Genomic DNA, 24,881 nt, shown 5'->3' on the forward strand with positions numbered 1-24,881 from the left:
TGAAATTAATAATGCTTAATGACTATTAATATTTGCAGAACTTCTTTACATTCTGCTTTGATAATGGGCATATCCAAACCATGTCTGTGCTGCACTGAAAACCTCCTCGAATGTTGGTCTTCTCTACTTGGTTACTGAATTAAAAGTTCAGGAGAGACTGATCTGTGAAAATCAGTGATGCCTGGCACAAACCAAGCAAAGAATGGTTGTTGAGTAAAATGAGGTGGCTACTTAAGGAATGTGCTGGACCAAGTCATGGTTGTGACACAAGTGAAACTGCTTTCCAAATCTCTTGACAATGGAAATGAATAGTTTGATATTAAATTAATTAGATACTTTGAAGCCCCAGGGACAGAGTTGGTTTAATCTACTGTACAATCTGAAGATCAAATACACAAGACTCTGTGGAAGAATGAACGACACATTTGTTTTGGGATATGCCTTGGGATAGCAGAATGTGAATGGGATTTTGCTGTAGTCAACTCCAAACAAGACAAGTTTCAAAGCACGTAAACTCAGAGCAGTGAAACCCACCATTGTAGCCCAGATAGTCTGCACATAATAGTGCAGAGAACAAAGTGGTTCTCAGGGGAAAGGTGCCACGGAATTACAAGATGCTATTTTATTTTTCTCTCAGATCTTTACACCAGTAAAGCTCCTGATAAAGTAAATGAAATAAAATGATCAAGTGCAGAAGTTAAACGGCTCACTAGCTTGATAAGACTGTTTCCCAAAGTAGCACCTAAAATATCACAGAACTGCAAAATCACTACAGTCACACCAAGCTTGTGGCATGATTTATACATTTTCTTCAAATGCATAATGTATACACAGTAACTGAACCAAGGTGAAACCATAGGGGCCCTCAGCAGCCTAGTGAATTAATGCACCAATAACAATCTATTGAATAATCGGTTCATCTTCTGCTTAACTCATGAGTGTAATTGTATTCAAGATCTTTTATGCTATAGCAGATGCTTTAAGAGGCTTGGGACACAATATACTCACCTCCTGAAACTCTCATTAAAGCCTAGTCACATCTTGTTACACAAATGAACCATCCTTACTTTTTAATATTTCCTTCAACTCATTTAAACTTGTTTTGTTCAAGGCTGCAGCATCATTCTGGGACGCGTTTTAAGTTATTGGTATCATTCTTTCTGTACTACACAATGAATTAGGCAACGGAGTTCCCAGATTTGTATTTTCAATAGTTCCATCTCTGTCACAAGCAGATTCATTCCAAAAATCAAGGAAGCTCACAAAATGCACTTTTTCTTTAACAACAGAATTACTATGAATAATAATTACTCCGCTGTGGTAGACAGAAGGAATCAAGTATCCTTCTGCATTAATGCAAACACTTAGGATCTGAGCCCTCTTGCCTCTAATAATTAGATTATCAAAGAGTTTTTCTCTAGAGAATTAAGCAGGAGCTGGCATAGCATCCATTTAGCCAGAGACCCGGACACCTTATTCACTTTGAAACTATTTGGATCATTTTGCAATGCTCTCCTTTCAAGATGAAGAATAACTTGCCTCCCTTGGGTGAATACATTCTACCTTTGGCAAAAACACTTAAGGAGAGGCTCAGAACTGAACAGAGAGTGTGATTAATGCTGGTCAGGAATTGTGTGAAGAATGATTGGCCAGAAAATACAAGAAGCCTTCCTCCCTGCATGCCAAGTGCTCTGTCTGGCCCTAGGGAGGAGTTTGAGAGTTCAACTGTTAAAATTGAAGGTATGAATGATGCAAGAAATTGGAAGTGGGAAGAAAAAAGTACTGCAAAGTCAGAACAGACTTCAACTCTGCTACACTGTACTTTATTGAGCAGACTTGGTTACTGGTTCAATTCCATTGCCCCAGTCAGACTCACCCTGGGGCTTAAGTCTCAGTCTCTTCTTTACATACCTCTTGTCATGACCTGGCCCCCAGCCCTGGCCACAGCTCGCCTTTCTCTCCATAGAGCCCTTCTAAATCATGGCCCTGCCTCTGTCTTCAAGGAGAACGAAAAGCAGCTACTTCTGTTGCCTGCCCTGAGGCACTGTCAGACAGCTGCCTCCTTTGCTGTGCACCTCCACTGTTCAAACTGTGGAAGAAAATCAGGCAGCTCAGGGGTTTGGACTATCTCAGACCTGCCAAACTAGTTAACATACAATTAAATCACACAGGGTTGGGATGAGCCAAATCAGGCCAGGATTGCTCTCAGAGGAGAAAAAGGGGATAATTCAAGGGGAATAGCAAGGAGGCGAGGGGTTATGGGACACAGTAAGGAGACTGTGGCAGAAGTGGAAGGAGAACTTATCACTCAGCCCCTTTAAACAGCTCTTGCACATTCCCAACCCCACCTCTAACAGCTGAAAATCTCACATTGCTCATTACAGAACCTAAAACCTTAATTCTATTTGCTAATTAATTTCTCCCAATCTAGACTAAGCTTCTAAGATCATATGGAGTTTTTTCATATCTGTGTCACCTCCCTAGCTATATTTTTCTTGTTACTATTTTATCTCTTACAATGTTGAGAAACACAAACAGTCTTAAAAGCCTTACACTTCTAATAATGTAGCAGTTTTCAAATGATATTCAAGGCAAAACAATCTCAATGCGTGAGTGTGTTGAACCAGCCTTTGGAAACATTCAGTACCATTGTAACATTTTCCATTGTTTCAGGAAATGAAGTTTATGCAGAACCTCGTACTTAGCACAAATTACCTTAGCTCTAGCTCCTGTTTGAATAAGGATTTCTTTTACATGCAAAAATGAAACTACATGTAGCTTCCAGCTGATCTGTCAAATAGGGTGGAGACTCACACAGGACCAGATACTCTCTGATTATTAGAGTCCATCATGAAGAACTGATAAGTAAGGAGTGCTAGAATCATTAACCTTGAGTTATATATAAAACAAATACATAAACATTAATTCTCTGTGGGTATGAAGGTGGCTGAATACTTTTACCAATATCAAACTGAGTACTGCTGTAGGAGATGCAGTATGAAGATGGACATAGAAAACATCCACTAATGGCTCACCTTTTCTTCATTACCAGCACGACTCCCAAAAATATAATGACGAACAGCAAGATGCCTGCAATGACTCCAGCAATTTTAACAGTATGGTCTGTCTGCTTCTCTGGCTCCGGGTCTGGTTTTCGAGTGGCAGCCCCTATGGAATTGACAAAAGAAAAATAGGAATGAGGAAAAGAATAAAGGCGATATTCTTTTGATGTTTAGACACTTAACCTACTAATGTCATTAATCTTATCCAGGGCCAACAGATATCAATGCTCGGTCTTTTAAGAAAAATTTCTGCCTTCATATGCATTGTCGGGAATATAATTCTTTATATTGTGCCAAGACATTCTGCAGGGCCAGAATATAGGTGGGATACCACTGCCAACCCTGACCCTTCACAGGAGCTTCTTCACAGATTCACAAATTTCTATATTTTTATTATCTGTGCTGGCTCCCTTTTCTTTCTTCCATTTAGAAACTTCCTAACAACACAATAACTATACTAAGCCTTTATCCAAATTTGATTTGCTGGAACATTTTCCTCAATTATTTTTCATAAATGAAGCTGTAATTCTGTAACATATTAGCTTAAACACCTGGAAAAGTGAGATAAGCTCATTTACCATGCATTTTACCCACAATTGTTTTTTTACACAATAGAGGTTTTTTTTTTGCCTTTGGAAATCTAAATCTAGGTCACATCTGGTAGGAAAAAAGACTCCTTCTAAGCAATTTATTCACAAAGTGGGAAGCAGCTGATGATCACACCACTGGCACCTACATTTAATATCTGTTCAAATGAGATAACCAGTGCCTTACAGCAGCTACTGTCTTAGCTCCTCCAGCTTCTCCATTTAAAAAAAATAGCATCGTTTGTACTGTTTACTGTATAATGTGATGGAACGTCAAATCCATGTCTGATGAAATATCCATTTCCCCTACCAAATGAGTTCAGGATGAAAAAACGTTTAGGAAGCAACATTCAATTCACTAAGCTGATTTTATTTTTTTATGGACTTGCATTTATTTTTTTAATCAAAACGTGTCAGCATTCATCATTTGAGGCACCATGTCATAAAATGGACACAGGGATTTATGGATTGCTTTCCTGGTATAGCTTTTTTGGGATGGGAGAAGGAAGAGTAAAGCCTAAGTGAAGTGTAATCTTTTAAGACCACATTCTTGTACCACTAACTGGGTTTCAGAGAGGATTCTGACAGCACCAACTATATTTTACTTGTTTCTTCACTTTCTCTTTCTAGAAAGGAAGGAACTTAATGGCCAATTTACATGAAGAGCTATTTTCTGAAAAACAGAATGAAAACATTTCCAATGGTTCTTCTCAATTTTAACCAGGCTATTCTGAGATGAAGAGTATTTCTGAGTGCCCATAGTTACACTTTTGGCCTACATCTTCAAAACTCCTTGCCAAGAGGAACGCCAGAAAAACCTGCCAGAAAAGGTGATAACTATTAATCAAATCGTATCTAGAGCGAACTGCAGGAACCAGGTTCTTTGGAAAATTCTGGCCAAGGTACTTTACATAAATGCTAAATCAGAGAAGATGATGTGCTTGCTATCCCTGTGCCCAGTCCCACAAGAATATTAGTTTGATACAAATACACACACACTTTTCCAAATTGGTAAAATCCTTACTTTGTATGAATAAAGGATGATTCATACTTTGTATGAATAAACAGTTCTATTTTTATTTTCCTGTATCCTATTAAAAAAAATTCTATATTGCTGTACTCTTCACAGCACTCATTATTGCAGTAAATATTCAGAAGACATCTAGAGCATGTTCATGCAAAAAGCAGCTGTTGAGCTGCACTTGGCCAACAGGAAGCAGTGAATCAAGTATGATGCAAATGGTAAAGACATATGAAGGACTCCAAAGCTCTCTCTTAAATCTAAAACCCAAGAAAGAAAGAATCTGAAGTCAATAGCAAGTAGTATCTTTTCAGATGTAGCTTCTAAGACTAGTTCCTTCCAAAGCCTATTCTTCATGATCTCCTTCAGGTTACCCCAGCCAACTGGAATACTCATCAGTAATGACTTGCTAAAAACAGTTTTTGCCTTACAGTTTCATTCCTTATGTTAAGGCTTCCAGCATTAGTTTTGGGAATATGAGTGCTAAACAGTGAAGTTAAGTAAAGGCAACCATTCACAGTACTATCCAATGAGTTCCATCTCAGTGCCACGTCTCTCTTTAGCAGCTCATAGTCCTCACTTCAGTGGAACCAGCTACACTTACACTACGCGGAGGAGAGAAAATCGTATTCAAAGCACACACGTTTTCTGCATATGATGGAGCACAACCTTCATGAAATGCCTTCCATCACACAATACTCCATTTGGGAGTATTGAACAGGCTGGTGAATCCACCACTAATGCAGAATCTCTAAAGAAACCCTAAACAGGAAGTGGCACAGAGCCTAATATCAGGACACTCAAACTCCCATATTGCATCATTTATTGATTATCCGATTGAGGAATCAGCTCAAATTGTCTATGAAAAGAATATTAATGCCAAGTTAAAAATAGTATACAGCTTCTCACAGTGATGGACTCAGCCTTACTCACAACAGAGGCTGCCTTAAAACTGGAAGCATAATGTTTAACAAGCCTTTTAAAAATGCCTATCATTAATTATTATAATAAAATAATTGCATTAACTCAATTCTCCTTTATTTACATTCAGCAGCTTATTTATTTGCTGAAAAAATGTTGCTCCACTATTTTTCTTAGTGGTTTCCAAAATCTATTTGGGTAAATGAAAAGAAGTTTCATCCTTCTTGAACATTCCTTGAGTCTTTTAGCATTTGAAATTTGGGATTACTTTTCTGCATTTTATTTAATGCTGCTTATTCATGTAACATATCTCAGTTTTTGTACAACTGGAGTTTAGTAAATTGCTGTGTTCTAATCCACTCTTTATACTCCTTACCACTCTGTTTGGTTTTATTTCAACATCAGATGGACACTGGAAGTTTTTTACTGTGTATTGTTTACAGTGTAACATGCAGCCCTTTCTTCAGTGCAGTGCTCAGCTTTGAACCCTTTACAAGTTAAAAGCCATTCAAATTTACATTTCAGCACTTATTGAGACTGAAATTTAAGTTGGTACTACCTCTTCATTCAGTTTGTTTTTGTCCCACTGAAATTCTTGATAGTCCCATGCAAATTCTGCTAACTCCTACCAGCTAGCATTGTAATCAAGAGCTGCTGCCCTGACACTGACTCTTCCAGGTATTTAATAAGCATATCATCAGCATTTAATATTAAATACTAAAGTGCATTAGCTATGAAAAACAGTGTCACTTTATTTCTCCCATGTTTCTGTCTGATAGATAGATGTTGATTGAATGATATTTGCCTCTCACCTCATAATTACTTCATAACTGACTGTTAACCCATATTCACACAGGCAATTGCACTGGCACCATGGAGAGAAGGGTGAGCTGTCCCCAAGGGGAACGATGCAACGCAGGGCAGTAGTTCTAAAATTCATTTTGCCTCCTGGTAAACTGTAATGTCCATTTGTGCATTTGGTTTTGTTCATATGTTTTCAAGAGAGATGTGGAAAAGCACTATTGCAAGGCTTAAAAAAGAAGAAGGTGCTTTGATTTCTCTTTTACTCTGCTGAACTGACAGATGCTAAAAATATTGAGTGAAATGTAATCTTTCATTACAGAAACAGTGTCACCAATACACTATTTTATCATGATGATCTAGTCTTGGTGGTTCATTTCTTTATTTTAGTACTGTTCTTGCAACCTCTTTTTCTGACACAATAATTTTTAATGTCCTTGATCGCCCTGGAGTCTTTAAGAATATATAGCTACGAGACTAATTCTGTGCCTCCAGTAATATATCTGATTTAATGAAAACAGATCATTAAGCTGATGCCAACAACTGAGCTATGCCCACTGCATTTTCCTCACAAAACTGGACCTAATGACTTACTGGGATTTTTTTGTTTGTTTTAAGATTTTGATTCTACCCTTGCATATGACAACTGACTTCAAGCCTTGCATAAAAACCCCTCACTTCTGTTTTCTGAGATTGTCTGGGCAATTTCAGAAAACAGAAGCTGAACACAGTGTGAAAACACTAGCTCTTGCTAGTGGAGCTGCAAGAATCAAGGCTAAACTGACATATACACTGTGGTGCACCTCTAGAAAGACAATAGGTCACTAAAGAGCAGTGAGTGGAGGACAGCTCAAGGGAGCTGCTTAGAAAATGAAAGGACAAAGAGATGTTTCCTGCCAGTTTAAAAAAGATTAAGGTGCTGACTTTGGAAAGTCTTTACTTGATGAAAACAAGCTAGAGTGCTTCCTGCCAGAAGTGAGAAACAGAGATACACTTAAAGATAAACCCTAAGGTGCTGCAAAACCCAGCAAAGTATTTCCCTGGGCTTCCTCTGCTGAATACAGTGGAAGACAGTCACATTGCTTGGTTCCATACCCTTAGATATTTACTTTTTTAGTTAATGTCAGCAACTACAATTTCTCTTTTACTGACTGATTTCCCATTATTTGTGGCTCTCCCAACAGCAGCATTTAAAATGTGAAATATATTTCTTTTCCTTCACTTAGAAAGAATGGCATTCAGACAGCCTGACTTTTCCTCATGGATCCCGTTTTGTTTCATACTTTGCAAGCCTCAGTGATAGTATTTTTAAGTAGTACCATGAAACAGCCAAAGATAGTATTTCACTTAGTTTTTACTCTCAGACCTATTCCATTAACTTTTTCTTAATATTGGAATCTCCTCTGCAACTTAGTCATTACTCTGCCAGTTCATGGCATCTTACTCCCTCTTCAGAATGAGAACTGAATTATATCTAGTTGCTGTATTAGTGTCTGCCAGAGTTCAAATTCTTAAATGACTTTGTGCAGCTAAATTTCTGTTTCCACACAAGTTAGAATGCTGGGTAAAGTTAGAACAGTGGGTAAAAAAATTCCGACTCTCTCTTTGAAGTATTTCTAGTTCTGCCACTTCCTTTGGTGGAAAATTTGCCTTTACTTTCTCACTCAGAAGGCACAAGTATCATGTTATCATCAACCTTAAAACTTCCTAATGAATAATCTCTTGCAGGTAGCTTACAGATAGAAAAGGTTGTAGCAGAACTACTTTTCACCATAATGAAAGCTAAGGTGAATGAATTATGCGAGCAAAATAATCATTCCTTTAATTCTGAGGCAAGCACTATTTTGTTTTTCAAGAAAAATAAAAATGTTTTCCAGTAAGAGAAATGGACCTCTACTAAACTAAATAAACACTCTTTCTCCTTCTCTCTTCATAAATCAACAAAGTTTGGACTTGCTTTTCAATATTTCTTTTCCCCCAAAAAATGTACTTAGAAATGAATGACCATTTTACAGAACAGAATAACCAATAAAATAATCCTTGCTCAAAAGTCTAGGCACAACTTACAAAGAGAGGGGTGAGAGTAAGCTGTTACTAGTAAAAACTAGCTAAAGGTTGTTTCGTCTAAAGCAGTCTTTAAAGAAATCAAGGTGTTTCTTTTTTTATTTGAGTCAAAAAACAATCTCTTCTATTAACTAACTAGAGCAGTTTCATTTTATTTCTCCCACTCGAGGCTGACCGTAGTTCCTGCCTTTTGTGCTTCCTTTCTGCAGCTTTACACTCTCAAAAGGTACTTGCTTGGTAAGAGGCTTGCAAGCCTTTCCAACTACATTTCATCCACAGGCGTTCCAGTAACAGATGTAATGGCTAACCTTACAAGGCCTTAAGGTAGTAATACAGTTAGTTCAGATCATCCCATTTTCAAGTCAAATTTGAAACCAACTTCTGAGTTAGTACCTACCTTGTGATTTTTTTATGCAGGCAGTGAGATTCAACTATCACATCTCAGCACCTACTTTTGAGTTATTCTACAGAGTGAGTCAGGAAAATGAAACATTATACCCCCGTGTGACAGCTGCACTGTGATGAGGTGGCAGAAATCATGCAAAATGGTACAAGGCAGAAGAGAGGCAGAGAGGTATGATGCTTCCTTGGAACACCCATCACTAGGCTCCTACTGTCCCTGCCACAAAGTGAGAAGACGGAAAACTTGGCTTCAAAGACTCTGCCCACGCTCTCCAAGGACAACATGAATTACAGAGGCTACTATCATTACTTCCTATTATTTGTACGATAGTAGGAGCTAGAAGCTGTAAATCATACTGGGAGCCCCACTGTGCTAAAAACAGGGCAGACACACAGCTAAGTAATCTTTGCCACTAAAAGCACACAACCTAGCTGAGCTAGGCTATGGGAGGCAGGTGTAGCAATCACAGGGGGAAGGGGGAGGCAAAAACCCCTAAAAAATGTATTTGCAATACCCAAATAGTTCTACCCTTCCTGGTGTTTTAAGTAGCTGGTATCACTCAGCATTTTCAGTTAGTACCACACCAGAAACAGATTTTCAGGAGTGATTTGAGGGACTTACAAATGTTTCAATTGATGGTGTTGGTTGGGGTGTTTCAAGGAAGGAAGCAACATAAAGGTTCATTAACATAAAGGTAGGAAAAGCAGAGTTGCCAAAAGTAAAGGGCTGAGATAAAAGGCAGTATGACAAAGTAAGAAAGAATGCTGATATGTCTGTCTTGGTATGAAAACAGGTGTTTCACAGAGGTAGGTCCTTATAAATGTCAAACGACCAACAGGAAACCCAATCCTTAATCACAAAACTCACTGCAACAGGGCAGCAGTGAAAAATGTCCTGTTTCCTCCAGAAACACCATTTCTCCCTTCATCTCACCCACGACTGCAAAAAATGGTACCCTTATTTATAAATCTGTAGCAGCAGCATTACTGATGCTGTGGGGGACAAGCCAGTCTGACATGCTTTCAAGTTCATTCCAGATGCCAGGATTTGAGCCTGTTTGGAGAAGACCCAAAACACATACAGATCTGTAGATGAAATGAATTACCACCCTGGCTCTTCTGTTTATACTGTAAGTGACTGGCATTCAGTCCTCATCTGCTAGCCAGCACGTATTCTGCTAACAAAGTCTTTGTTTTATTACTCCTGGTAGAATTCCAGCTAGGAGAGTGAGTTCTCCCTTGCCATCCTCATTGTTAGCTTTCCAATCAACGCTCTTCATTCTCCCTCAAAGCTGCAGGTTTTTGTCCATATGGTAGAAGTTATGAGGTGCTGTTGGGCAGGGTATACTTTGTGCCAGAAGGTGGTTTTGATCAGCATTTTTTTTCAGTTTTCTCTCTAGCCCATGTCTTGAATATATTAGTTTTGGAAATGTGGCAAGAGTAATGTCTGTTTACTTCTCTTTTTACAATATTCTTCCTTTCTGTTCCTGGTTTCTCTTGGAAATGCTCATGTATAAACTGCTTTTTCTACATGGCAGAGACAATGTTTTCCTTCCATTTTGCTAAGCATAGGAGTCATTTAAGTGTTGAAACCAACACAGTCTGACTTTCCCTTCTATGATGTGCTCACCACTCTATTTTTCTGAAGTCTGGCAAGGAGGGCAAGCAGCACTTAGATTTCAGCAGGAGAGTATTTTCTTTGCAATTTACGATCATCATCACCATACATATTGCTGGGTACAGATCCTCTTTGCCCAGAAAAAGGTTTCTGCATTTCCCGAGGATCACTATGTTGATTTGGTATATTTTTTATTCTGTGTTTTTTAAATACAGGAAAATAGAGACTTGTTAGACGGTCTGTGTTAAGAACGGAGTATCAAAATAAGGCTCTGCTGTATAACAATAGTTATGAATTATTAATTTTGTTTGTGATATTCTTTTGGAAAATGTTAATATAAGTGACAAAGAACTGCATGAAAAGACATGCAAAGAACTATTTCACTGATGAATGCAACTCATTTAACTGACTATCACATGAACTGTGTCTCTCACTGGTGGATGATTCATGTTGGTGTATGTGAGCAGAAAGACTATTTTGGTTAAACATCTGCATTTCTAGTTGTCAGGAATAACAACATTCTTTACAAAACATGCCTAAGACAAATGAAGTTCCCAGTTTGACTTTTGGTCTCATCACAATCTATTAGTCTCATCACAATCTATTTTTACCAGGATTTTAATCCCGACTATTTAGACTGGATTTTTTCTGGAGACTGTGGTTTAAAAAAAAATAAACTTAAGCAAGAAAGTGTTGATAAACAGCTCATTTCTCCTTTGAAACAAAGCCACCATCCTTACTACTAGCTCCTCTTTGCCTTTTTCTTTTAAGCAAAGAAACCTAAATAATTAAAATTCATAAAAATTTTCTTCTCTAGTGGGCATCCAAGGAGTTGGAAGCCCTCATTCCTTTGAGAAAAAAGCATAAGCCCTCAGACTTTAACAGCACTGAGATCATTAAGGGATGTTTAAAGCACACTCAATAGCTGTACCATAACCAGAAATTATTAACAAGTCTCAAATATACAGACACAGTATATCTGCTTCTCGGAAATAAATAATTTACTAAGGAAAAAATGTAGAGAGTCTTCGGAACCTTAAGCTTTCAAATGGCTCTAAAGGGTACTTCCACACACTTTAGTCTATTTTATGAAAAAAAAAAAGTATGGTTACATATTTATAAGTACTCACTATGTGTGGCCAAAGAAGCAGCCAAAATGGAACACACCACAGACCTCTAAGCCAACAAATGGAAAAGGCATGGCAGCATATCTAAAAACAGCTCCCACCACCAAAATAAAAGTTGAAATCCTCCTGACTTCTGTGGAAAGATGAAACTGGGCTTCTTTACCAACTACTCTCTGACTACACAAACACAACAATGACCAATATGATGAGACACACATTTCTAATCAAGGTTGACTGAGAAGTAATGAGAATATACTTGCATCATATTAGCTGTATGCATGTAGGTATCATACTCAATAAGGATAAGGAGGTCTGAGAAAAGAAGCACCAACAAGGGCTGAAACAGCAGGTTTTGAATGTAGGGCTTGTTCCCAGCTGATGCTCTGTGAAAGACGGCAGCCATTGGAAGCGCAATTGCATCTTACAGCCCTGACTTCCGTGAACAAGAAGTCATAGAGGTGCATAATGTACAAGGGTAGCCTTTAGACCTGAAACATCTGCTTTTATGGTTCTCTACACAAACTCAAACCAGCAGTACTCATGGTAGAAGAATAACTCTCCCAAATTAGCTCTAAGGAAATGAAAGCAGACATTCTGCATTGATCCTGTCCATCCCTAGCACATTTTCTAAGCAAGTCAGCATCACTTCCAGGCCATCCCTCTAGAAGAAGTGGGCAATTTACCATGAGCCCTACCAAATGTATGTGACTTTCACCTATTGCTGAAGGAGGCCTCTTGTTGACTCCCATGCTTTCAAAACTAGATCTACTCCTGAAAGTATACTGAGACATGACAAGAAATATCAGACACCACTGAGAATTTATTTCAACTGTTTTCTAGATACCGGAAAGGTGTGAATTTGAAGACTGAAGAGGACTCTGCCCTCTTCAAGGGAGATAAAATGTGGTTTTCTAGTACTCAATTGGCTTCCATCAAGCAGGAAAGACGTGAAATCACATCACAGTAATGTTTCTGGAGCTGACTTACTCGGGGTAAAACTCAGCTACAAAACTAGCAAAAATGTTTTTGGCCTGGACAAACACAGCTGTTTTATTTTCCACCCCTTGAATGCAAAGGAACACATCCAGCATGGGAACAAAGCAACTTGAAGCTATGGGTAAGAAGTAGCAGAGCGAGGTATCATCTTCTGATCTCGCTGTCAGCCAAGGACTTAAGCAGAGGAACACAGATGAACAGTTCCAAATGGAAAGCCAGTGAAGGCTTGGTTAATTTGCCATTAGGAGGAGAGGGGCAGAGGGTAATGCAGCATAGGTATCCCTGTGGGAAGTCTGAACACTCATGGATGTTTTGGCCTGTGCAGCCACTGGCTCACATTCCTGGTGACTTCCACTACCAACCTCCCTTCACACTGCAATCCTTATGAAGGATTCTTCAGAAATCCTTCAAAAACAATCACACTTGGAATTTACTTCTCATTTTTCATTACCTACACATTTTCCTGGAAGAAAACATAACATAGTTATGAACATAACAAAATAAATGGAATTATAAATAATTCCACAAATTATAATTCAACAAATAAATGCAATTATACATGTAATGATGCATGAAGAAATAGAAAATAGAAAAATATGTTTGCAATAAATTTATAAAAAGTAGGAAAAAAGACTCAAAACTTTCCTTATTTTAAAACATTTCAAAGTCAACACTGTTTTGGGGCAGGAAGGTCAGCTAGAGGAACTGGAAAGCAGAATCAGCACAACAAAGGAAATATAATATCACAGAATTCTAAATCTGTCTTTGTGCCAATACAGTGTAGCAATTCTTTTGTTCACGTTTCAGAAATTTTTATAGTATTGCCAATCAAAAAACCTATTCAGACCGAAATAATGTTGAATGCACCAATATTCTAGTACAGGGACAAGAATAGACTAGGCCTCCTCTGAATAGTTATCACTGATTTACATTTTGGTTTTCATTTATTTCCTGGAGGTTTTAGGGGTTAAAGGAAAATCTCCACTTGTCCTACTTGATTAAGAATGCCTTGAACTGTCATTTTTATAATCAGCTCTTTTCATTTTTAATTATTGACACATTGACTCATAATCAGAAGCAGTCTAATTCAATGACAGCATACTGAAAAGTGCACCCATTTTTCTTTGAAAAGGTTTATAGAATAGTTGGTTTGCTTCTGACCAATTAGAATTTATTATTTTTCCTCTATTTTTCACTTGGTGCTTCCAATGTGAACTCAAAACTTTAAACAGAACCTGATAGTACTTATCTCCCCTCTTGACAGCTTAAAACCATGCAAGCCACCAACTTCTGTTCACTTTTATGGAAAAATGTGACTCAACTTTCATTTGCATGGGAATTTTCTCTATACACAAAAACTTCTTAGTGCTCAGCGCTGATAGAAAATCAGATGAAGGGAAGGAAATGAAAATTTGAAGTTTTTGAAAAATGAAGAATTGAAAAGGCACAGATACACCTGAGTGCCTTTGCAGAGCTCTAAAATCATTGGTTTTTGCAGTCGAACTCCCATTAGTGCAGAAAAGGACATTTTCAATATATTGTCTGAAGAAGGTGTTAAAAAACTTGTCAATAATTACAGTTATGGCTTGCACAGTGCTGAATTGTTACTCCAAGCAGACAAATGTGGCTTAGATACTTATTCATATTTGAGCTATTTCAATGAAACAAAACTGAGTGAATTGCTGAAACATTATTTTGCCCAAGACAGTATGTTCTGTAACTTTTGCTTAAAGTTGACAGTATTACTCTCCTCTTTGCTTGCACCACTCTAACTGTAACACATCTGAATGCCTACCTGGCACATTAAAACAGAGGCAATCCACATAATACTGCCTTAAACTTTTGTCAATCTCTCCAGTGGTACAAACAACAGATTTGCAGACTCCAGGAACTACAGATTATTTTACCCACATCTGGTCCCACATTTTATTTTGAGTTAAAATTCAAATTGCTTAGCATTTTATGAATACAGTCAAAAACTACAGATGGGAAACACTGAAATTCACAGGGTTTTTTAGTTACTACTTATATCTCTGAGTTTCTTTGTCTTCCCTTGTCTCTCCTTAATTTTTCATTGTGATACATACAAAACTCTGTTTCAAATGTAAAAATCAGAGGCATATTTTTTTAATACAGAAATGAAGTAACACACTATATGACAGCTATGCTCTAAAAAATACCTACTCTTATTTTTGCATTGTTTCAGGTTTTCTGGTTTCTGTACATTGCTGATGTTGAAACATTTTGAAGTAGGTGTGATACTGGCCAGAACCAGTAGTAAACAGATGGCAGAGATTCCTTCAGTTTGTTAAGAATTTATCCTGGTCATTTCATTCATAGAATTACTTTCATGACTGGGTTTTATGCTTCCATTCTCTGTAATGTGATTAAGAAAAGCTCCCTCTCCTCCCAGCCCAACCTCCAACAGCCTCACAGATATCCTGACATGAAGATTACACATTACTAAGAGAACAGATTATTTTTCAAGCTAGGATGAACCAAACAGACCCATTTTTAGTGGCTTACAATAAATTTGGATGACTCTCATCATGAAAGAAATACTACACACTTGGAATCATATTTTTCTCTCAGGTATGAACTGGAATACTCAAACTTCCAGACTGGTTTTGTACTTGGGGGATGTAACACAGCTCCTGCAATGACTAACTATTACTTCAGTGGCAGCCAACTTTTTAAGTGCCCTGAATAAAAGACAAACTGTTTCTACAGTGAGAAAAGTACCTAATTAGGCTACTTTTCCTTCCTAAAGGGTAGGGAAAGGTTGATACCTTCTTCTAGCTCATGGGATCTTCTCCAGCTGTTCCTGTCCCAGGTCTGTAACACAGTGGCTCTGGTGATGCAGCACCAGGACAGCTGAAAAACCCACACCCCCCGGCCAACCAGAAGCATCAATGGTCAGAGAAAAACTGCTGGTATGACCCACTGCAGGTTCTCCTCCCTATTCTCCTACTTATGCATGGAAATTGGAAAGGTGCCACTTCCAGAGAATGTTGAAGCAACTATTATTTAAAACAAGAAGTGGAGTATTTAATATAACAAATATAATCACACTGATAACTGACTTCTAATCAGGTTGGGCACTTTACTGTGTAGATACTTGTATTTGTATTATGGGTTATTTCACCGTTTGGGAAATGTTATTAGCATTATTTTTAGGCCTTCTTTGTCTTACTGTTTAACTTCAGCTCTTCTTCAGTTGCTCTGTGGAAAAGGTACTTATGTTTAAAAGCACAGATGCTTTGGCTGCACTGTCTTACAGAAAACCTGACATTTGACTCTGTAACATACTAGGGGAAATAAAAGGGAGAAAAGGAAACAGCAGCTCCCATGGCACTCCTGTATCCTCTTAACATTTTCTTGTAACTATACTGTTTTATAGATGAAACTGTCACTGCAAAAATGACAAATATAACACATAAAAGAACAAAAATGGGCAATAAATCACAAGTGACACTTCAGCCCATTGAAATGCATTCAGTCAGTGCTGCAGAAAGTAGGAACATTTCCTCGTTTTGCATTCTGCCCAGCTGAGAAGAGGACCAGAATCCTTGAACAACAGGTACAACAGTGGCTGGGGCCAGCACATAAAAACAGGCTTAGAATTTTACTTTGAATAGTCAGATCCATTCTCACTTGGCTTTCCTTGTCATTTTATCTTGCAACAGCACTGCAATATGGCTTTGACTTTTCAGCACACAGGTGCTAATTCTTACCTGGATAACTATCCACAACTCCAACTAATGCAAATGTTGTCCAGAAGGATCAAGACAGGCATAAACTTCTAAAATAGTGTATTGAACCTGCAGACAGACAGGTCTGCAAATAGGCTTGTTATTACAGACTCAACTAGGAAATTGTGTCAACTAGGAAACAGCAGTGGGTAGTACATTGCCCAAATGTAGTGGGTTCTACATTGCCCAAAATAGCACTTCAAGTTTTAGCATATCAGAGTACATCTAAATCAATGTTACATGATCCAGGATGGAGAAAAAATGAATGTGAAAGTCTGTCCAGTACATGTTGTTATACCTCAGATGCATTGTAAAGCAAAACAATCGAGGTAAATAGCAATACTCTTTCTCAAATTTATGCTGTTGGTTTTTGTGTTAATAAATAAATTGTGTTTTCAGAAGTGCAGTACAAAACTGGAGTAAATCCCTTGACATAAAAAAATTCCATGAAGTTGCGATTTAATCAATCAAAGATTTCAGTTTATTTTTTTCACTTTTACAGTGGAATGGCTGAGAACAGAATGTGACCCAGAACATTGCAATAAATCTTGCTATATACTGAATGCACATCTTATGAAATGGGTATATTTTAATATGGTGCTAACTTCATAAGGGAGAAGAAACTGACTGGGATTATTTTATGACTGCTTTTAACTCATTTGTAAAATATAGTGATCATCTAGACCTTAAGGTGTGGAGGATTAAACTAATTTATGTTTTAAGCTTTTGCCCCTACCTTTTACAAAAAAAAAATCTTCCCCATCATTAAGTATCAGTTACTTTACAAAACTTCTGACAGATCTTGCTGCATTTGATTTGTACCAAGAATTTTACGTATGAAGAATGTACAATACAGAACTCTCTCTTGCAGCTGGATGTGTAATTACAATGGGTCGTAAAAAGGGCGTTCTATGGAAATCAGTCTTAATAATATCCAGCAAAGTAGTGGCTGCTCCACTAAATCACAAATGGAAATACTTTAATTCAAATACAAGTAGCTCAGACATATTTCAACAATTAAGTAAATGCCTGATAGAATGAACACCCTAATCATGATTCCAAGCATGCTATTTTATCAGAATGCAGAGAACAAAATATACGAGGGCCAAGTGAATACCAAATATGGCCAATTTAAACCTATTAGATGAAGTGTCTCTTACAAAATACTGAAACAAACTGCAAATGATTTCCATATTTCTCAAAAAGGTGGATTTTTTTATTCAACTTTGAAGTTAAAACCATACCATCACATTTTTATGTGGTAAGTTTTTGATAACATTCTACATGATTTCAATTGTATGTTAAACTGTATTTGTTATGAAAACATGGAGACAGTATCATGAGTACTACTATGCTTCATGTACACATAATTTTTGTTTCCTCGATCACAGGTGTAAGATATTAGATATTCTCTGTCTGTTGAAGGACAAAGTCAATTGAACAGATTTCAAGTTAGTTACATTTTGTAAGATAACACTGAAAGCTAAACACTATCCCCCAGATTTGAATTCCTTAGCTACTACATTATTGGATCAATGATAATCATGTATTGACTGAACACTGATTTCCCTGTTTTGGCTTCTAAGAGTCAAAATCACACAGATGCTTTTACACTATGTTATCTTATTCTATAACTCAAGGACAACTACACTGTAGGTATTTAAGTGCAAGGAAAAGTTCTCTTTGCTACAGGCTGCAAAGGCAACCTGGAGTGGCTGTCAAGATATTTAGGACAACTAGCCCATAATCCTTTAAATGGAAGACCTGTTATTTTTACATGATAAAGGAAGGAGAAAGGAAGGACAAAGAGAAATTAATAATGCATTGTTTATCAACTGCACCAGTAAGAGGCAAGATGATGATGACGAGGATGGAGGAAATGAGTGCAAGCTGAATTGGCTTGAAAGCTGAGCTGTATTATCACGATATTTGTGAAGAGGAAGACCTTTCAAATTTGGTAACCATATTCAGGAGTGCAGCCAAGATTTAAAATTTTCATTATGCAAGAAGCATCAACTTCCAACGTAAGGAAACCCGAAAATGCCATCCTTGACCTTCCCACTGCCGCTTATGTATCTCCTCAAATGCTAAAAGATGAAAGTAATTTCTTGATCTCAAATATAATTACTTAGGTTCTGAGCAAAGAAGTGAGGAAAAAGCACTGAACAGAAAATGCTAAATGACATTTAACAGTTACAGCTGTAGGGCTTGTGGTAACTACAGTTAGAAACAGCCCTGTACTTTCACATAAACAAATCCTTTCACATGGAAATCCTTCCAACAGTCTTGAAATTTATAGGAGAAAAATGTGGGGACAACGTGTATCACTCTCAGCTCCCTCATGTGTGGTCTAGTTTCTGTAAACCTCCTTTAAGAAAGCCTTTGTGCTTCTCATGGGTACTGCAGATCCCATTACTGCTGTACTGCCCTGAAGTTGAAAAGCCTGCCCTAAGGATTCATAGACAGGATGTCTCTCTAGAAAAACAGGAATTCTTGTTGCTGTCATGGGACAACCATGTGGGCTGGGTGAGGTTTCTTTGCTTGCTACTGCAGTTGTGGCAAATGAGGAGAAAGAGGTTTCTTTCCTTTTGAGCACAGTCTTTCAAACATGAGATGGGGGTGGGAAGATGATGAGGGTATTTCAAAGGCTTTCTAATACACTTCACAAATAGCTATAAATGCTGTTGGCAGGTATAATCTGATATGTTTTTTCACTACAAAATTAAGATTCTGGTAGAACATTTTTATTTTCTTTTCTAGAAAAAGGAAACAAATTTCACAGATCCGACAGACAACCACAGACTGCCAGTGCCACCAGTGACAAAGTGACAAATGAAATAAATCCTATGTTAGCCAGCTATCTTATGCTAGCCATATATCTTTTGTCTCACTGTTAAGTACTGTAGCTATCTTCTTGTGGAACAGGCATGTCTCCAGTGTTACCTATAGCTATCCAGTTTTGTATTGAAACAAATAAAACAAACAAAAAACCAAACAAACACGAGAAGAGAAACATTTCAATCCCCATGTGGAAAAATATAGAAGCTTATTTGAATCCTGTGATAAAGAAATCAAACTCTGAAGTTCAAGGATATGGAAGAGATCCTGCCTCTTCAACGCTTTATTTGAATTGTCAAGTAAAAATTAACTGAGGTATAAAAATGTATGCAGACACAGCTTCTGCCAAGCAGCAGTAACAAGAACAAGCTACTTAATGGCATCGTAAGTATGTTATTCTGGTTAGTTCATAAATTATTAGAAAATAAAAGTATACCATGCAGCAATTTTGTCTTGATTCACAAGGTAACTTGGGCATTATGGATCACTCAGCTTTGTTATTATAACACATACCCCAGAATTAAAAGCTAGAGCAGACATGTCACTAATCCTCTTATCTTAAGCTGAATCATTTAACTGCCTCTTACTTACTGTAGCAGTATCCAGATACCAGACATCTGAACTTGCTCTTAGGTAGTAACAATGTGCTTTCCCAAGGAACTATGCCAGTATTCTTCAAAAAGGCAAAGATTTATCATTTGCTAAAAGCTGATGGACTAGGCTTACTTCTCCCATTAGATATTTCATCAATTCAGGTTCTGGAGTTTTTAACGCTCTTTGGTTTTCTTTGAAAATAAAAATGTTTGCAAATCCCTGAAAGGTCACAGGTTTCTTTTCTGACAAAATCAATCATTTCCCCAGGTTCGCAAAGGTTTTCTAGCATATTCTGAGCCATCCTTCAAGCCATATACAGCCTAATAATGGTTCCACTTGAATACTGAGTTTACTTTGACAATTACATTTTAAATCTTTAAGTCTTTCTCATTCTCATATGCCACATTCTAGGTTGTTTTATTTTAATCCTAGAACTCATGTATGACATAATAAAAAGGAATCTTTTTATTTCTTTATTTTAATTTCATTCATATTGAAATTTTGCCAGAAAACATGATCTTCCTATCATTACACAGGGAAAAAAACCTGAATCCACTAATCCTAGATCTTTGTCCTAACTTGCAAATGCAACTGAGCCTCAATTATTTAGAAATTTCAGTGTCTTGATCTAATAACAGAGAAAAAAATAAACAGGTACACAGGTATATATCTATATGCAAACTTTCATTTAATTTATGGATGGAGCAAGATGAGACCTCTTTACAACACGACGCTTGAAGGAACATTCCACAGATCACACACACAATGGGCACATGCAGCGGAGTCGTACACACAGGGACGTGTGTGTGAGTTTTGGTGCCAAGCACACCACTGAGTTTAATGGAGCTGAGGAAAAAACTTATAAACAGAAAGGAACTTTTAACACAGGGAACTGTTCATGAGCAGAGAAGGAAGAGACTGTCAGGGAAAAGGAGCCAAAGAGAAAGAGACAGAATGGGCATGATGACTTGTCTGTACTTGAACATCTGACCTGTTAGCTGGTCGTCGCCTGCAGCAGGGGCGATGCGAATGTATGGTGTTGTAAGCTGAGTCACGATTATCGCAGCTAAGGCAAAGGAAGAGTTCCAGGTCAGCATGCATGAGGGAAAAAAAAGCCAGACTGAAGCTACGCCAGCAAGAAGAATCTTGGTCAGTTTTTTATTGTCTGAACTTTACAAATGAAAACCAAAAAACTCCCACAAGTTCCTTCTCATCTTTAGTTGTTAGTGTGGTTATTCTGCAAATTAATAAGCTGTCGCGTGTGAATTTCATTCAGGAAAAGGACTCAAAGCACATTATTTACTGCATTTGAGGAAACTGGAGACTCTTCGGCTCTGCTAGACACAGCACTAAGCTTTCTAAGTGAAAACAAGCTGATTATTCAGAGTACTCTAATAGGAATTTCTCCAAGTAATTTGAGCTACTTTCATTTTTATTTTCCTATTTCATAATACTGCATTTTCCCTACAATTTTTAAAGACAATTTTTATGTAAAGCATTCTTGAGCTAATTAAGATTAACTTTTCTTGTACCCACTAGGGTAACTGTTCTAAAAATGCACACACTTAATGTTCAGCATACAGAGAACGACCACTGAGAGGTGGCACACCTTTAATTATGTGTGTAACTGTCCCAGGTCTGAGTTTCAAGTTCACAAGAAAAAGCTGAAAACCCTGACTTGTTTGTGCCCTGAAATATCCAGACTTTTCTGACAGTCAACCACTCCCTGCTACAGACAATGTTACTGTGGCTCACATTAATAAAATTTGTTATTTCTTTGTTTTCCAGCAGTTCTATGATTGCCTCTAAATGGTTAAGCACGCTGTGATACATATATATTAAGGAATATTAAAAAAATTAAAAGGTCAGATCCAACATGATGCAGCTGGAGAATGATGCAAAGAAAAAATATTGGAAAATTAAGGACAAAATTATATGAAAGATCACTCATTTACATAGAACAGCCTGGGTGCTATTAGAAATGTGGCAGCGAGAGAGGAAAATAGATCATCTACCATCTGCAGACAATTAAACTCAAAACTGCTGCTGCATAATATTTGGAAATATCCCTCTGCAACACTGAAATGCAGTGTTGATAGTTGCTTCTAGAGTACTGTTGCTATTGGATTTAAAATATTATAATATCCTTTTCTCTCTCATAATTAATGAAAGCCTTCCAATATTGCAAAATTAGAACAATGATGCCTCCCTCTTGAGAACTGCATTCCTAGGAGATAATCAAGATGTTTCTATCCAGACAGTGTTCTAAGTCATATCAGGAAATATAGTCTTAATATAAATCACAAACCACCACAAAGTTGATAGTAATAAACTTGGAGGAGTTTTGGAATGTTTTCAACTTAGTCTGTTGAGATTTTACAGTCATTTAGCTTGAAGAAAGAGTAGGAATATGAAAGCCATATTTCAAGCAATATATGACAACCTTTATTACCAGTGGTACAGAAAGCTATTCCGGATTTTTGTTTGTTTGTTTGTTTAATTATCTTGTCAAAAATAATGGGAGTGGAAGCCCTGCAGTCTCCCCATTTGTATATACACCAAACAGTCACAGAGGTCCCAGAAGCCTTTCTCTACAGAAAACTGAGATCAGGAGACTCCATATCATAATAATGTGCTGTATGATCCTTCTACTAACAAAGTCACTGGCAAAGGCTTCCTTTGACTTCATCAGAAGCAGAAGGAGAAGTTTCAGCTCTACAAAATCAAACATTCTCATCCTAATTTATACTTGCAATCACTGCAATCAGGATTTTTATATGATCTCTAAATGAACACATTTAACAGAGGTTTCATTTGTAAAAATGTAATGGTCATAAAACAAGATAATTTTTTTTAAAGGGTACAAACTAAGGTTGTTTAAAATACACTTGATGGAATGAGAAACTATTATCTAGCTGACCCCAGATATGCATTTGACCCAGCAGAATTAGGCTGCACTTTTCTGGAGATAGGCTGTACTTTTCTAACAGGAAACCTGTCAATATGATAATAAGCTATCTGCTGCACTTGGTCTCTGACACAAAAACAAGGTTTAATGTCTGCCAGTTGAGCACATGCTTGGCAGTAGAGCACATGCATTATTCCTGCTGACATCAATGGCAGGGGAGAGGGTACTCAAGGTACAGAACAATTCTGCTGGATCTGGGACACGAACATTATGCTTATATTACAGTTATGTATTTTTATTTTTATAAAAAATTAAAAAGTGTATGGTGGGCCATGGAATGAATGCTGCACGACAGTGATAAAATGAACTCTCAGTGACGAGGTCACTGAGAAGGTCTTAAGGGCACCAACAATATTATCTGGAGGTGAGATTATTAAAGGGATTATTAGTAGCAGGTGACATAGCTCTCCTTGTGACATGTCCTGAATCCCCATATTGGTCCTCAGGACGGACTTCAAACAGGCTAACCACAATGAGGTGGCTTGGCCAATCTCAGCTGGCTCTGTGGAGCAACTTGAAAGTTGCCTTGAGTGACCTTGATCCTAGGAAGGGCTCTTGACCCTAGGAATGGCACAGGCCTTTATCCAGTAAAATACTTACATCTCTACTTTAAGATGGAACAGTTGTGAAGTAGTCAATGAGATTATTCTCTGTGTGCAGAAGCAGGTACATGATTGACTTGATTAGGGCCTAGCTGGTCAGAGCATGGTGCAAGGAACACCAAGTTGTGGGTTCAATTGCCATATAGGCCACCCACTCAAGAGCTGGATTCGATGACCCCTTGCAATTCAGAATATTCTGTGATTCTGTGAAACCATACGGCTTCTCACATACGTAGTAAAATCCACAGTGTGTCTGCTGATTCCAATTCCTTGTGACTCCTACACAAGGCTGTAGGTATTTTCAGGATCAGACCTTAATTCAGAAGAAGATTGCACCAGTTTTTTTGAAGCACTTCCTCTAGCTCTAAAAACCACCGAACCTGAACTTCTGAAGATAAGAGAAGCCCAGATGACGAATATTTCAGGAATGTTACTAGTCTGTGAAAACTAGATGTAGTACTGGAGAGAGTTCCCAATCTTACTTGTCAGGAGCACTCCAGCACATAAATAGATGGACATAACAAGCACATAGAGCTTAAGTAGCTTACTGTCTAGTAGCTACATTGCAGTCTCAAAGCCCAGTGGAAAATGGTGCAAATCTAAGAAATCTGGCAGAGTGGTGAGAGCAGCGCTTGCTTAGTGGGGCACAAACAATGTAAATGTACTGAGCTGTACCGAGCTGCTCATGTGGGTTGAACAGAAGGAGAGGAGACTGGGATAGGACAATTTTATGTCTTGTCCCAATGCAGGTATAGTGATTTTTGACCTTCACACATAGAGAATTTTTGCTGTTTTCTTCTAATGCAAATGTGGGAGGTCCAGAGAGGGCACAGAATTCTGCTTTTCCCTTAAGTATGCCAGTTAGATCCAAAGGGAAAACATCTGTGCAGACAACTACTTTTAATACCATATTAAAATATGTCATGGTCTCCACTTAATCTTTTTAAATTAATACAGATTAAAAATATAATACAAGCATTCAGTTTAAAATCATGGAAACCGGTGCTTTACAGAAGCCCCCCAAGAAAATTTTTCACCAGGGACTAAAAAGGCTACCTCTGGTTTAAAAAAAAATTCCTCACAACAACCTCTAACATTATTTTATTATTAAAAAATCTGAAATGTGCTTTCTAAACAGGAATGTAGGGAGATTTTTTTAAAATAAAAGCTGCATTTCTCACATCTCCATTGCCAAATGGGTTAGCTCAAAGTAGCTTGTTGCTATGGGAGCTATTCCAATCCACAAAGTTACCCTTGCTTCTCAAATGAGAGAGTAAAAATTTTCAGTCAGTCAAGTAATTTAAATAGTTGAACATCCATTAGTGATCAGGAATACAAATATTAAAAAAACTTAAAATCCATTCCTCTAATCATCTATTATCATTTCTGATGTACCCTAGTTCACCCCTGATATCTCTGAAGCTACTTGGAAACAATACAGGATTTCACTTGCATCTGGAATTAAACTCTCATCTGTATTATTTTTGGGTTGAGTTCAGATATTTGAAACATTTCTGTGGTTTAGTAA

General features: G+C 37.6%; 1 protein-coding gene across 11 annotated transcripts in view; it reads right to left on the reverse strand.

Moving 5' to 3' along the window:
- Positions 1–24,881, reverse strand: part of PTPRM (protein tyrosine phosphatase receptor type M) — a 442,907-nt gene that overhangs the window by 148,153 nt on the left and 269,873 nt on the right. For 7 of the 11 annotated variants that reach the window (XM_038129430.1, XM_038129425.1, XM_038129423.1 and 4 more), the window contains exons 14-15: positions 20,775–20,849; positions 3,036–3,168 (exon numbers count right to left, since the gene is read on the reverse strand). In XM_038129430.1, the coding sequence (XP_037985358.1) occupies positions 3,036–3,168; positions 20,775–20,849 (208 nt within the window). The remainder of the gene's footprint in view (positions 1–3,035; positions 3,169–20,774; positions 20,850–24,881) is intronic. The other 4 variants (XM_038129428.1, XM_038129431.1, XM_038129429.1 and 1 more) reach the window with 1 other exon arrangement.

Source organism: Motacilla alba, chromosome 2 (assembly GCF_015832195.1).
Source record: "Motacilla alba alba isolate MOTALB_02 chromosome 2, Motacilla_alba_V1.0_pri, whole genome shotgun sequence".
Taxonomy (NCBI): domain Eukaryota; kingdom Metazoa; phylum Chordata; class Aves; order Passeriformes; family Motacillidae; genus Motacilla; species Motacilla alba.